The 15,000-nt window shown below is 45.8% G+C and overlaps 1 protein-coding gene across 8 annotated transcripts in view; it reads left to right on the top strand.

Moving 5' to 3' along the window:
• Positions 1–15,000, top strand: part of nfia (nuclear factor I/A) — a 148,388-nt gene that overhangs the window by 111,212 nt on the left and 22,176 nt on the right. For 2 of the 8 annotated variants that reach the window (XM_084435925.1, XM_084435923.1), the window contains exons 7-9: positions 425–442; positions 5,599–5,649; positions 12,769–12,894. In XM_084435925.1, the coding sequence (XP_084292051.1) occupies positions 425–442; positions 5,599–5,649; positions 12,769–12,894 (195 nt within the window). The remainder of the gene's footprint in view (positions 1–424; positions 443–5,598; positions 5,650–12,768; positions 12,895–15,000) is intronic. The other 6 variants (XM_084435924.1, XM_084435928.1, XM_084435926.1 and 3 more) reach the window with 6 other exon arrangements.

Genomic DNA, 15,000 nt, shown 5'->3' with positions numbered 1-15,000 from the left:
AGTGTAAGATGTCATTTTAGCCTACTTGAGCTTTTATGAAATCAGATCCATTGTTCTGGGGTAGTGTCTGCCCAGTACTCACATAGCAGAGACAGCGCTAGATGGCTGGATAATGTTCTCAAGTCTTTGAGGAGATTTTGGATAGGGAGGTTTTGGTGAGTGTTCCATACCCATTTGTTTCTGTGTGTGCGTGTGTGTGTATGTGCGTGTGTGTGTGTGTGTGTGCCTTTGTATGCGTGCGTGTGTCTTGGTGTGTATTCTGTGCTGTTCAAGCCGCCGCAATGCCTCAGACTGCTGGGTTGTAAATCAGCCATGGTCCTCTCCTCTTGTACACACACACACACACAGATCCTTTTTTCTCACTATCTCATTATCCTTCCTATCTCTTCTTCTTTCCATATCCTCGTTCTATGGCGCTGCACAGCAGAGAGAGAATACTATGGTAAAGTAGAACACACACACAACCGCGCACATACACACACACACACACACACATACACACTATGGGGCGTAATCTGTGCCAACGCAACTACGCACAGTACCTGCTACGGCTAAAGTGCGTGAATACTATGTACTGTACTATATACTGTGTACTATGGCTATTTCCTTCAATTCAGTTCCTTAACTATTTTGATAGTCAGCTTGTGTAATTGTATAATTATTCAAAAGAAATGTGTTAAATTTAACACATTGTTAATCTGAGTAATGTTATTCAGCAAAAAATACAAAAAGTTTAGCCTATAGCCTACACCACATACTGTAGATCACAAAAGTTCATTACTAACGTAACATTGTCACACATCTAGATAAGGTGGCAGATATTTTAATAAGTTGTATTTACTTATATAAACCCAGTCGCAGTGAGCAGTTGTGCTTGATTTAACTTTCTAAATAGTTTGGGGTCAGTGACATAAGGGTACCAATACTTACCGGTATAGGCTATTCACATTGGGCCTGTAGGCCAACACCCAGGGGTGAAAATTAACTTTTTGGCTCACGGTGAGTCACCTGCCAAGGGGACTGTAGATTAAAAAATCTACCGGCCAAGTATATATTTTTTTCAGATAGCCTTCCGAAATCTAGTCGCCAAGTGGAAATTGTACCTGCATTTGGCCGTTGGCAGGTGTACATTTTCAGCCATGCCTACACCTATGAGTGTGTAAGCACAAAGCTCTCAGCTGGCAACAATCACACACGCACACAAGCTAGACTTTGAGAAGTCACTATCTTAGCCAAAGGATTATGCTTTGGAAAGTAGTGTACAGTTCATGTTTCAAATGAAACAGATGATTTCTATATTATTTTGCCATGACAGTGCTTTAAGAGTATAAATAAAGGTTTGGAATGAAATGAAATAACATTTTGTGGGCAATAGCCCAGTTGATTGGCCAGTATGTAACCTGCTCTCCAAGTAGAGACATGTCAGCCAAACGTGTCATACAGTATAGGCTGGGATTCAGTGAAGCACATCCATCATGGCTTTATGGAAAACTTTGATTAGTTTATATTGAGTAAATTGAATACATTGTGACATGCTTTGCTAGCTACACATATTTTAAGAATTTACAACAGTTATAATGATGAAGCCTGCTCATCGTAGCAATTGGAAAATGGCACATATGTAGACGCCATAGGCCTGTATGTGTGTGCTGCGCAGTGCACTAAAGGTAACTTGTGACAAGCGCTTCACATACCTCTGACTATACGCACGCCTAAAATCATCGAATCAAGCTGTAACCTGTAGTGTTAATGTGGCGTAGGTGTCATGTATGTGAATATAAGCGGTAGCGTACGTTACACGCTCACGCCTTCTCAATAGACGTGAACGCTGTGACCACCGTCAGGGCAACACCTACGTGACGTGTGTAGCACCTGTCTCCATGGAAATGTCGGTTGTTGGCGTGCGTTCAGAGGCTTGGTCTGAGCGCGTGGGCTTCAGTAGGCGTTAGTCAGGCGTTTGACTATACTGTAGCTTAGTGGCATGTTTTTCCATGGCAGCGGCGCAACCCTTGTATTCCCGCAGCTGTCCGTTCTCGCGCCATGCTTTTAACATATGCATGATTTTATAGAAAACTGAAAAGAGACTTGTTTGTTATTTGTGTCAAATCAATGAATCAATCCATTTACTAAACGAAAATGCCAGTTGTTAAAGGACTGAAACTTTTTAGAAGAAAGAAATCGCCAGGACAATGGGTGTTGTTCCATATTTCTTGTAAATGTATAATGTAAAAACAACAGATGTCTGTCCACTTATGAGATTATTTAGGTTATTTACAGTGTCTGTTGTGTCTGTAAATATCAGCATACAGTAAACTGTATCCTACTCGAAACGCAATAGCCTAGTAATAAATCCGGGGCTTTCACGGATATCGAATCTAATCTAATATTATCTAATAATAGACTATTTCAACAAATAAACAATTGACAAGCACACATGTTTGCATCACACTATGAACAATTAATAGTAGTTAATATAAGTAAAACTGAATAATAATTAGTTAAATTTGTTGCCTGTCAAAGGAAGTCGAAGGAAGAATCTCCATTCCTATTATGAAAACAAAATAGTCTGTTCTGACTCAGAACCTAAAGGAGAATTAAACTTTTTACAGGGAAATATAACTAAAGGAAAGAATGCTAACTTTATTGAGACAGCAGCAAACCATCAAATGTTGGACAGAAAAATAGTTTAATAGTCGTGGGTGTGAATTGTATTGCAGAAATAACCACCAAGGGAACACCTGGGTTCGTTCTCATAACTTTAGTGTCTAAAAGTGCAGAGATCAGCAAAATGTACATGCTGTAGAAAATAGGCATTCTCTCAATTCCTTCAAATATTTTCGATTCTTACAATAGGAAACAAACTGTCACAGTGCATTATACAAAGGCACATTGTGTTATTATACAGTGCAGTTTTTCATCATGATGGAGGATACTCAATGCTGCAGGTCAAAGGAATTAGCAATTTCATGGAGGTAATCCTGCAGGATGAAGTCCTCTCCATCATATAGGTGCACCATCCTCAACAGGCGCTCTTGAGCGGCACGGTAACACAACATTGACACGACAACATGCACAATGGTTATCATTAGATAGAAGAGAGACAACATGCACAATGGTTATCATTAGATAGAGGAGAGACAACATGCACAATGGTTATCATTAGATAGAGGAGAGACAACATGCACAATGGTTATCATTAGATAGAGGAGAGACAACATGCACAATGGTTATCATTAGGTAGAGGAGAGACAACATGCACAATGGTTATCATTAGATAGAGGAGAGACAACATGCACAATGGTTATCATTAGATAGAGGAGAGACAACATGCACAATGGTTATCATTAGATAGGGGAGAGACAACATGCACAATGGTTATCATTAGAGAGCCTTTATTTAGACAGGGAAGAACATACTGAGACCAGCAGAATATGTATTGAAGTACAGTAAGGAAATGACTGATGAAGTCATGGTGAAGTTTTGTTAATTGTTGTTTAATATGCAAGCTATGTAGGCTATGCTATGCAAAAGAAAAGGCCTATCTTTTATGTCACTCTGCTGCTGTAACACTCAATCCCTCCATTGGGGTCAATAGTCTTATTTTATTGTATCTTAATATAACAAAGACAAATACATTTCTTAAAATGCATGATTATAAGCTGTCCAACGTTCACAATGTATGAAAGGCCAAGCAACAAGTCTTTGAACGACTTTGATTAAAGGCATTCTGATGAATATTGCTTTGGCTATTTCAATGTAATTCATTATCATTAGCAAATATTTAAAGTACTGATTATCAAACTTTATTTGTACAGTGCATTTCATACACAGAGGCAACACAATGTGCTTTACAGAGACCAATGGGAGGGTGGGCATAGGTCCCACCCCTACATATTCCAGAGGGAAGCAAAAAAAAACTGTTTCACGTGGGGGCCAGAAAAGTGAGCTGTAAAAACTCTTCCCTGACCTCTCTCAACGAGACGATCGAGCAAGCTCCTGGAAAATGTTTGTCTATTGGCTAAGAACAATTAATAATTATAAGCTATCCAACATTCACAATGAATGAATTTCAATTTGATAGGAACCCAAAGTTCGAATGGACCGATTAATGCATCCCTATAAACTATTAAAGGCATTCGGCTATTTCAATGGCATTCATTCACATTAGCAAATATTGTAGCATTTCCAGGACAATGTGACTGATTTAGTTAGATTTAAAGCTATCTGACGTATCCAACATGCTGAGCAATTGAATGGACTCTACCACGCCTCTGTCCATGTGTGCCATGTGTTTTCACGGGAATAACTGGTCATGACTATAGCCTGGCGCAGCTTACGGAATGGCGCGTCTTTGGGCTACAACGGTTTTACACCCCATATACACACATGCACACACACACACACACACACACACACACACACACGCACATGTACCATCATAATCTACTACAAACTCTACAAATGTTGACCTTACAGAGAGGCCATTTTGGCTGCACAAACTGCATGTCTGCCCTCCAATTAGCACCTTCATGACTCATGCCATTCTCCAGTCAATCACTGGAAACATTTCTAAACTCGTAACACAGTCTGAAGATGTTTTCTGTTCAAATGTGTCTCCCAGAATGAAGTAACAAGATCTTCTGATTTCTTCTGTCTTATCAGACAGAGGTTGTGCGCACACAGACACACACACACAAACACAAATGTGTGCGCACACAGACACACACACACAAACACAAATGTGTGCGCACACAGATTTTCCAGCAGTGTCTGGGACTTCAACAGAAACCAAGGTTTAGAGAGCTCCTCATTCTTCCATAGAATGGGGCCAGGCTTCCAGACAGCTTTGGTTACAGGTAGACAGCCTGTTCCACTGGGACTGAAAACACTGGAAGGGTGTGTGTGTGTGTGTGTGTGTGTGTGTGTGTGTGTGTGTGTGTGTCTGTGTGTGTGTGTGTGTGTGTGAGAGTGTACGTGTGTTATTGTTACAGAGAGGATTTTGGGGGGTAGAGTCATCTTTGATGCCAACCTGTAAGATTAAGGGTGTGTATATAAGAGGATGGAGTCCGGGCAGTCATTGAGAATGCAAGCTTGTGTGTGTGCGTGCGTGTGCACGCGTGTGTGCTTGTGTGTGTGCTTGTGCGCGCGTGTGTGTGCTTGTGTGTGTGCTTGTGCGCGCGTGTGTGCTTGTGTGTGTGCTTGTGTTCATGTTTGATTTTTGTTTCATGAGTGTAATGTAAGCTTTTGTGTGGATGAGAGCCTGCATGAATATGTGTGTACACGTGTGTGTGAACAGTATGTGTGTGTGTGTAACGTGACCCAGAGGGGTGGCTGTGCTGCACACACACACACACACAAACACACACACATACAAACACACACACACACACAGGGGCTGGCCTCTCTTAGGGGAACACCATGAATACTTAATTGTTGAGGTAATGATGCATCCATCTCTCTCTCTATCTCTCTCTCTCTTTCTCGCTATCTCTCTCATCTCTCAGTCTTGCTACAGTATATTCACCCTGCCTCTTTTTTTGTTTCCTTTTTCTTTTGTCCCCTCCTGTGTCTGTTTCCTCTCCTCTCTCGTCTCTAAAGCTGGATATAAACTGCGTGGCTCGCTAGCTAGTTCGTTCATCTCAAGACAAGGTAAAGATGCATTACTGTTTCCAATTTCACCCCCCTCCATCTCCCCCTCTCCCCCCCTCCCCCCGAACAGCAGAGTTGTAGTGGTGTCTAGTTGTGTGTCGTCGGTGTTGTGTTGTCCAGGTTGCCCCCTGCTCTCGCCCCCCCCCCCCCCGCCCCCACCTCCCATCCCCCCTTCAGTGTGTGTGTTTATGGAAGAGAATGCCCCCCCCTCCTACCATACAAAGAGAAGCCCTTTGTCCTGTGTACAGTAGCCAGCCTGTAGGCCTGTAGGCCTGTGTCGTACGCATGTGTCTGTGTTTGTTGCCTGCCGGCGTGTCATCAGTGCTGTGTTGTCCAGTTTGGAATTGAGACTTGTTGAGTTGTGAATTGACTGGCGATGTTGTTCGTGAGCTTGACCGGGTTCCATAGTGAATGCATTCCTTAAAGAGGTAGGATTTTTTGCGTTTGGATGTCCGAGGGAGTGTAAAATGTCAGTATGACGGGCCGTTTTTTGCGGGTAGAATTTACTGGGCTCTCTGCTGTTTTGAAGCATCTCCTCACCGCACTGGATATTTGATTAAAGTTTGTCAGTGTGTGTGTGTGTGTGTGTCGTGGATGTGTCTTCATCACTGTGCATTGGTCTGTTTGGTTACGTGCATTGGTGTGTTTGTGCATGCGTGTGTGTGTTTGTGCGTGTGTCTATGTGTGTGTGTTTGTGGGTATAAAGAAAATGAATTACCGGACCCAAGGAAGGGGTCTTTATTCAGCCGCACGGTGATCACACACATTACATACAATGAGCAGTGACACAGACCACAGCGCACACACACAACTTTCGGGGGTCGCCGGTGGAAGTTGTTCCCTCCATTTCTCCCATCCAAGCCGTCCTCCTCCAGGGGCAGCGGGCAGCCATCGTTCATGGCACCCGGGGACCAAGTCCAAGTGCTCAGTCCAAGTCCAGGTTCTGGTCAGACCAGACTGAAGGGACTGATCTGATCTGGACTGAAGAGCATCTTGTTCTTCTACATGTTTTTTGTGTTTGCTTCCTGCAAACACGGGGAGAACATACAAACTCCGCACAGAAAGGCCCGGAGACCTTCGTGCCGCGCTGCATGTGAGCGATTTTGGAGTTCAGTGTCTTGCTCAAGGACACTTCGGCACGCTTCCGGGAGCTGGGATCGAACCGGAGACCTTGCGATCCCCAGCTGGCCGCTCTACCTCCCGAACTACATGCCCCAATAGTATAGTATAGTATAGTATAGTATAGTATGTTGAACTATCCTTGTGTGAACCAAAATGTCTACAAAATAATTATTAAACAAGAACAATGGGCCTCATTCACGAACCAAGTTAAGAATTTCTTAAGAAGCATTTCTTCTTAAACTCCACTCACACCGTTTCAAAGAAGATTCTGGCATTCACCAATCTTCTCACATGTGGGGAATAAGAAAATAATCTACGAACATGGAAGAGCAGTCTTAAGTAGGCTTCAGGAGTACGGACATTTTCATGGACGTTTGTGATTGAGTTTACTTCAAATCTACAATTGTATAACATTATAGGATTGCAGTATAATAATATTTGTATCATGTGTGCCCTTCTCCGTGAACGAGTAGGCTAATATCATCCCAGGCATCTTACTGATGCTACTAAATATGACAGGTGGTGCTCCACTGTCTTTAGACTTTCATTTGGCCATGCTTGACAGCCTTCTGTGTACTTTATAGCCTACATTTTTGTAGACTGTAGCCTATTGTTTATTGTATTCTATCGCTTCGACATTATATTTCACACTGTCCTGTCTCACTATACATGTAATTATAGCCATGCACCATGGCAAATTACTTGTAGGAGGAAGCCTACTTGGCTAAATAAAAATCTGAATTCGATTGCCCACGCTGGATTCGATCTGCAGTCCTCCAGCTTGCCAACGCACCTGACACAACACCACCTTAACCATTACTACCGAAAAGTGGTCGAGTCGACCGCCCTTTACTTGCATGTCCTTATATGGGTCTGGTGGGGCATTTACCTATGCTAATACAAGAGAACGCTTTCACAATACTAAACAAGGGGATTCATTATTATGAGGAGATGTGACCTCATCCAGCACTTTATGAACATGTCATGAATCAGACGGGAGCTTTCTTTAGAAACGTTCTTAGGAGGAAATTTAAGAACGGAACTTACCAGATGTGAATGAGGCCCAATGGTGTCTTGTGGGGGCAAAGGGATAGTCTCTCACATTGAGGGTTAATTTTAGTGTTGCTTGGGTTACAAGTACGGTTATGGTCAGGGCTGGTGGTCAAAGGCTACGGTTAGGGTTACTGTTGCCGTTTAGTGTTATGTTTAGGGGTTTATACTGTAAGATGTGTGTATGTGTGTGGGTGAGAGTGTGTGTGTGTGTGTGTGTGTGTGTGTGTGTGTGGGTGCGAGAGTGTGTGCGAGAGTGTGTGCGAGAGTGTGTGCGAGAGTGTATGAATGTGAGTGTGTGTGTGTGTGTGTGTGTGTGTGTGTGTGTGTGTGCGAGAGTGTGTGCGAGAGTGTATGAATGTGAGTGTGTGTGTGTGTTTGTGCGTCATACATGCGTGTTGGCATTCCTGGGATTGCTGTCCATCTGGGTTTCTTATTCCCCCAGTTTTCAAACTTCATTCTTCACCTTCTCCTTCCTCTATGTGCTGTTACATACCGTGGTGTGTGAGTGTATCGATCAAGATCAGTCTATTGGCCATGTACATGGTTCACATATACTAGGATTTTGACTTCATACGCTGATGAAGAGGACAGGGTGTGTGGGGGTGGTGGTGGGGGATTGGGGGGTGATGATAGTGAGCGACAGTTTAAAATGAGCTGTGCCTTGTGAGAAGTGTGTCCTGTGGAAAAGCCTATCAGACATGTCCCAGTTAACCACCAGGAAGGGCTCAGGTTGTCAGTTGCGTGGCGCTCAGGCTGTCATGCTGCTCATCAGGTTGAAATAGCCAAGTGTCAGCGCGAGTGTGTGTGTGTGCGTGTGTGTGTGTGTGTGTGTGTGTGTGTGTGTGTGTGTGTGTGTGTGTGTGTGTGTGTGTGTGGTCCTATGCACTGAAGTAAGACAGACACTGAGCTGTACAACAACTGTGAGATTTTCATTTGATTGGTTACCATTGCTCCTATTGGACAGAGAGGGTTTCCTATTGGGTCTCGGCTCTCCCAAACATGATGGGCTGAGTCTCTGGCCGTGACCAAGCGGTCTGTGTCTACGTCTCAAACCTGTCAGTAGGGGCGGAGCCAACACATTGCCTTTCAAATCCAGCTACATTTGAACATTATTTCATCGGGAGCATATAGTCGGGACTAAATGAAAAAACAAATTTAGGTACAGTAATACACTTTGCTGTTTGTGAAATAAAAACCTCTGTGAAGTGAGAGTTAAAGTGGAAGAAAGTCCAAGTAAATTGCACCTTGTGTGCTTGATAGGCTACCGACAGCTCGCTAGAGTGCAGGACTCATTAGCGATACTTGAAAAGTGGAAATCTCCGGCGACCAATCAGAGGCTAAATCAGCCTCTCTACACAGCCCACTGCGCGGACCAATCAGCATCTGGTTCGAAACTCCGACCGGATTCTCATTGGTGTCCTCGAACGTGGCAGCTTGTTCCCCCGAAGTTCTTGCCGTAGCGAGAGCTTCTGGGTACTCAGAATGCCCTGGCAGTGATAAGGCGGTGTGTATCTGCCTCTCAGCCCTGGCCCAGCTGTCCACCCCAGTGAGGTAGTGTCTCAGTCAGCGCCCGGGGCACGGCGAGGCCGGCTCCCCCGCCTGATTGATGCCCACCGGAGAACAGGCCTCAGTACAGCAGGAGCAGACAGATGGACGGAGAGGAGGAAGAGACGCTCGATACAGAATAGCCTCCCCACCAGCAGAGAAGCCTGTCAATTTGTCAGAGGGGAGGTCGGAGAGAGGGAGAGAGAGATGGGAAGAGAGGGAAAGAGAGAGGGAGGGAGGGAGACAGATAGGGGGAGAGAGATAGGGAGAGAGACAGAGGGAGGGAGAGAGAGACAGAGGGAGGGAGAGAGAGACAGAGGGAGGGAGAGAGACAGAGGGAGGGAGGGGGGGGAGAGAGACAGAGAGAGGGAGAGAGAGAGACAGAGAGAGGGAGAGAGAGAGACAGGGAGGGAGGTAGGGAGGGAGAGAGACAGAGGGAGAGAGAGAATAGGCCTCTCCTTCTCTCTGTTTAATAAGCCAGGGAAAGGAAAGTGCTGAGCATGGCCTGGGACTGATCCCACCTGACAGAACCTTTTCAAGTGTTCATTACTCACACACACACACACACACACACACACACGCACACACACACACACACACACACACGTCCAACATCAGGCATTCCCACTGTCTACTGTCTACAATCAGTAGTATTTGAACTCAGACTCTGAGTTTCAGACTCTCAACCTGATACATCCTACTCCACCTACAGCACTGTGCGTACCGTCTCTCTGTACTCTACTCTCTCCTTCTCTCTCCACTCGACCCTCTCCTCCTATCTCTCTCTACGCTCTACTCTATCTCTACTGTACTCTCTCCTCTCAGTCTCCCTCTACTCTCCCCTCCCTAATCTCCTCTCCTTCTCTCTCTACTCTCTCCTTCTCTCTCTCTTTCTCTCTCTCTCTCTCTCTCTCTCTCTCTCTCTCTCTCTCTCTCTCAGCCTCTCTCTCTCTGCCTGTCTTACTTTCCCCACATGCACTCCTTGATGCCGCCTCCGGAGTCACACATACTCAGACACACACACACACACACTCAGATACACACACCTCCCGTCTCTGGAGTCACACACACTCAGACAGACACTCAGACACACACACACCTCCTGCTCCTCTCTTGTGAAGACTACATAGACTACATACACTACTAACCACATACATTCAGCAGGGATACACAGAGTCCACCCTGCAAAAGAAGGAGCGGGTCAGAGCAACACCAGGCTCTTTGAAGAAGAACCTGGCGATGGGCCCACAGTTTAGCCCCGCTCCATTCCAGGTCTTAGACCTAGCCCTCCTCCTCCCACAACTGACCAGGAGAGACTTCAGAGAGGCGCCGGCTAACATCTGAAGTTAGCCAGTCAGTCAGAGGCAGATGAAACTAACTGCAGTCCTTTACCTCAAAGAGCTGCAGCCTCAGAACCTCTCACCTTTCATCTCCTCACTCCACAAAGCCCCCCCCCCTCCCGTAGGATCCTGGGATTTGCGCTCCTCACGCCGCGTGTTTGGTTCCGATCCTCGTTGCACTAATTAGTCTGTATATAAAAGGCTCCTTTGGTCGTTGGTTGTTTACATTTGATTGCGTCGTCTGGAATGTGTTTCCGGAGGTGTCAGCAGCTGTCCTCTCTATCCCCAGTCTGGGCTCTGTTGGGGCCTGTTGCTTTTAAATGAGAGCACACACGTTAGAATTTGAGCTGTGGAGTATATATATATATACATATACATATATATATATGCTAGACTTTAATGACTACACCAAGGAGCCACTCAGCTACCTCTGGAGGATCCAAGACCCACCTCTGCATCATTTAGAACCACACCACCATTATACACACACGTACACACACATACACAAACGCGCGCGCACACACACACACACACAGCAGGGACATCTCTGATGGTTACATTAAGCTTGGTGTGTGGTGCATGCTCTTTTTTGGAATGTCTGAATGCAAGTTAATATCCCATTCCAGGTAATGAGGGTTAAATAAAAAAAGAGTCATGATTGAGAAGGTTATACTATAGTATAGGATATGCATATGGCCTCTTATCTTGGCATGCCTGAGTGGCTATGTAAACAATCTGACCTCCATCAGAGGTTTGGTCCTGAAGTGGGCGGTACTCAAAATGTGCGATAAGGAAAATATTTTTCTTTTATTCTTAAAAAAAAAAAAAAACTTTTGTGTTTTCCTATTTTTCATATTACGAAAATCGAAGTTGCAGAAGTAGCCACTCTATAACAAACAACAGTTTTAGGATCACTAAATAGTCATACTTTGTCGTCAAAGTAGGCAATTTTATGCTCGGTTTGGGGGGGTGATGAGGTGGCGGTAACAAGACAAAAACATTATATCCAGGATGCTGTCGATATCTGAGCCAATGGGAGGAAAGGAGAGGAAATTTAAACTTGCGGACGAAATAGTACAAGATGATTCGTGGAGAATATTATTGGTTTAAAGTGAGGAATGTAGTGATATACACAACCACCCACGTACAGTATAGAGTGGCCGAAGACCGTCCTTATATACCAGCCTCATGCATGCTCTCATGGGATCAGTTCATTTGGCAATGATGCTTAATAAAAACTGGAGTGAGATTGTGAATGCTGTTTGCTTTGCTAGTCGGCCTATAACCTGTGTTTTTCTGTGCCATCCCTGTCTGTTCTCCCATCTGTCCAGCTAGACCCCCACACCCTAGTCCCATCCATCTCATCTACTGTACCCAGCTAAACCCCACACCCTCCTGTACCCATCTCATCTCCCCACGGATAAGGAGCATCCTCATTCATTAAAGAAATATTACTTTGACCGTTTTTCGGTCAACTTTATTCACTCATTAACAACTAACCACGAGTTCAAAACAAATGAGCTGATTTTGTACGATTCTCAGACTGGCAGAAAAAAAACGGATTTGGTTTGATAAAGAGATACAGTAGGTCTCACATCTGGGATGAATTGACCAAGCCAATACTGCAGACATAAGTATATCTACAGTCTAGATCTAATCTACATCTACAGTATCGCAAATTGAAAGACTGCTGTAAAATCATCCAATATAAATGTGACTTAAACGCAGACTGAATCCAATATCAGATTGTCAGAGCGGAAAGAAATCCAATACATTTACCGGCTGATTGATATTTCTAACACAAATGAACAAAAAAAGTGTCCAGAACATTGGATCTCCAATCTAAAGACCTGGGACTGCCCGGTCCGTTGGGCCCTGACCCCCTCCCCCCCACCCCCCCACCACCACCACCAGCTGCTCTCTCACCTACCAGCCCAGCCAACACCTGTGTCCTCCTCCTCTTCCTCCCTCCTCCTCCTGCTCCTCCCTCCCACCCCAGCCCAGCCCAGTTGAGAGCGTGAGTGATTAAAGTCTGCACTTGTCCGTCATTCTTGCCCAGGGATGCCTCCATCGCCCACCTCATTAAAGAAGTCAGAGAAGTCTGGTTTCAGCAGCGTGCCTTCGCAGAGCTCCCCGCCAACGGCTTTCACACACCACCACCGGCCTGTCATAACAGGGCCTCGAGGTGAGGTCCCACCCCCACCCATCCACCTAGCCATGTCCCGCTCCCATCTCCCCCACCCTCCCCCCCCTCCCTCCCTCCCTCCCTCTCCCCCTCTAGCTACCCCAGGTACGGCCCTCCTCCCTGGGGGTAAGGTGAGAGCATGGGGCTCCCTGGTGCTCATGGGGAGGGGGGGCTGGTTGCTCCGCAGTCTTGCCGTAACGCACGCAGAATCGTTTTGCGGTGTTGTGGTGTGGGCCTATTGCGGTGTGTGTCTGTGTATGTGTGTGTCTGTGTGTGTCTGTGTGTGTGAATCCTTCACGCTTGGTAACTCCAGCTCATGCACTAGCTGATGGGAATATTCACTTACAGTAGCAGTGGCTAGCGCAGGTTGTACCTCCTTGTAGTGTTAACCCATGAGATGTGCTGGGTGTGTGCGTGTGTGTGTGGGTGTGTGTGTGTGTGTGTGTGTGCGCGTATATGTGCATGTGTGCTTGAGTGCGTGCGTGTGTGTGTTCTGGAACTGTTTTTCGTGTCCGAACACAAGCTCATGTGTTGACTGCGAATGTGAGTGTAATCTGCTTATTACCTCAGCTGCTTTCGCTGTGGTCTGTTTAGCTGAACAGAAATAGTAGCTTGTTGTAAACGTGGATTGTGCTTAATGATAACTAGACGCAGGTTTTTGTGGTCTCTTTTTCGTTAACATTTAATATAAGTAAATAATTGCCTGAGTGAAATGCTTCCAGGGACATGGTAAGACATGGTGTGTATTTGGCTAAGGCTTTAAGTCTTTACAGCCAGAACGTTTATTACCTTCCAACCAACAGCCTCATTAATGTTTTCCATCTGTTGTGGAAATGTTCACCACCACATATTATGTGCTATTGTGGAAACACTCTTCAAAGCGCACAGGTGAAGGCGTTCCAGATTAAGTTGTCACCGAGCGGGATCACTGTCGGAGTTTGAGGCCTTTTAACGTTTTACACTCGTACAAAAGAGAAAGAAAAAAAACGAGTCTGCTCCCATTAATCTTCATAAGCAAGGCTGCTGTCACCTCTCTAGGTGAATTCTAACCCCCGTCGGTATGAATGTAGTAATTGATTTATCATTCTCGGGCTTCACGCCACACTTTTCCCTTTGAAATGCCAGCCGAGCCCACCGAGCCTTGCCGTGTAGGTGTAGCCCAGGGGCACGGCAATTTGGCAAACAAAGACGGGAGAGTGGTGTGGTTCGTTAACTCCTGGCTCCACGTCTTCCGAAGAGCTATTAAAACATTCTCCTCTCCGTGTATCCTTCCTCTTCTACCTCTTCCTCCTCCTGTTGCTTCTGTCCCCTCAACTCGATCCTACGGCTACAGTTAGTTGATAGTCTGCTCTCGCCAAAGCTAGCCTACAACTACAGCTGGCTACCTGTAGATATCTGCTCTCATCAACCCTAAACTACAGCTAGCTGCCTATAGATCCTGTTTCTGCTCTCACCAAAGCTACAACTACAGCTAGCTACCTATAGATACTGTATCTGCTCTCACCAAAGCTACAACTACAGCTAGCTACCTATAGATACTGTATCTGCTCTCACCAACCCTAAACAGCTAGCTACCTGTTGATGTGTGCTCTACGTCTGTCTCAACAAAGGAGGTTTCCCCCTCCTATGATTTGATAATCCAGCTCTGTTTTGTATAATGGTGGTTTGTGTATCTTCTTCAGTGAAGGAACATAGGTAGTGGGTAGGAAGCTGAAGTGGCCGGTAGGAGCCGAGACCCAGTGAAGCAACGCGATTTGCAAAGTGGAACTAATCTGGAGCCTTTTCTACTCCTGCACGGCGGGCCGGGGGATTGACAATAGCACTGGAGGATCACACACTCACACACTCCCCCTCCCAGCCAGCTGTCTGAGGCCGCCTCCTCCTCCGTCCTCCTCTCTGGTGCTGCTGATTATCATTTCCATATTTCCTCGGGGGGGTTGACGGCGGTACAGGCCCACCCACCGGGACGTGGTTCGCCGCCCAGCCCGCCCCCCCCCCCCCCCCCCCCCCCAGCAGATCACTCTCATCTCACGCCCGAAGCTGACCTGGAGTGTCGGCGCTAACAGGCTGCGATCAGAGCCCTCTGAAAGGACCTGAGGGAAACCA

This window comes from Borostomias antarcticus, assembly GCF_949987555.1.
Source record: "Borostomias antarcticus genome assembly, chromosome: 3".
Taxonomy (NCBI): Eukaryota; Metazoa; Chordata; class Actinopteri; order Stomiiformes; family Stomiidae; genus Borostomias; species Borostomias antarcticus.
Note: the sequence above shows the minus strand (reverse complement) of the source record. Positions and strands in the feature narration are given on the sequence as shown.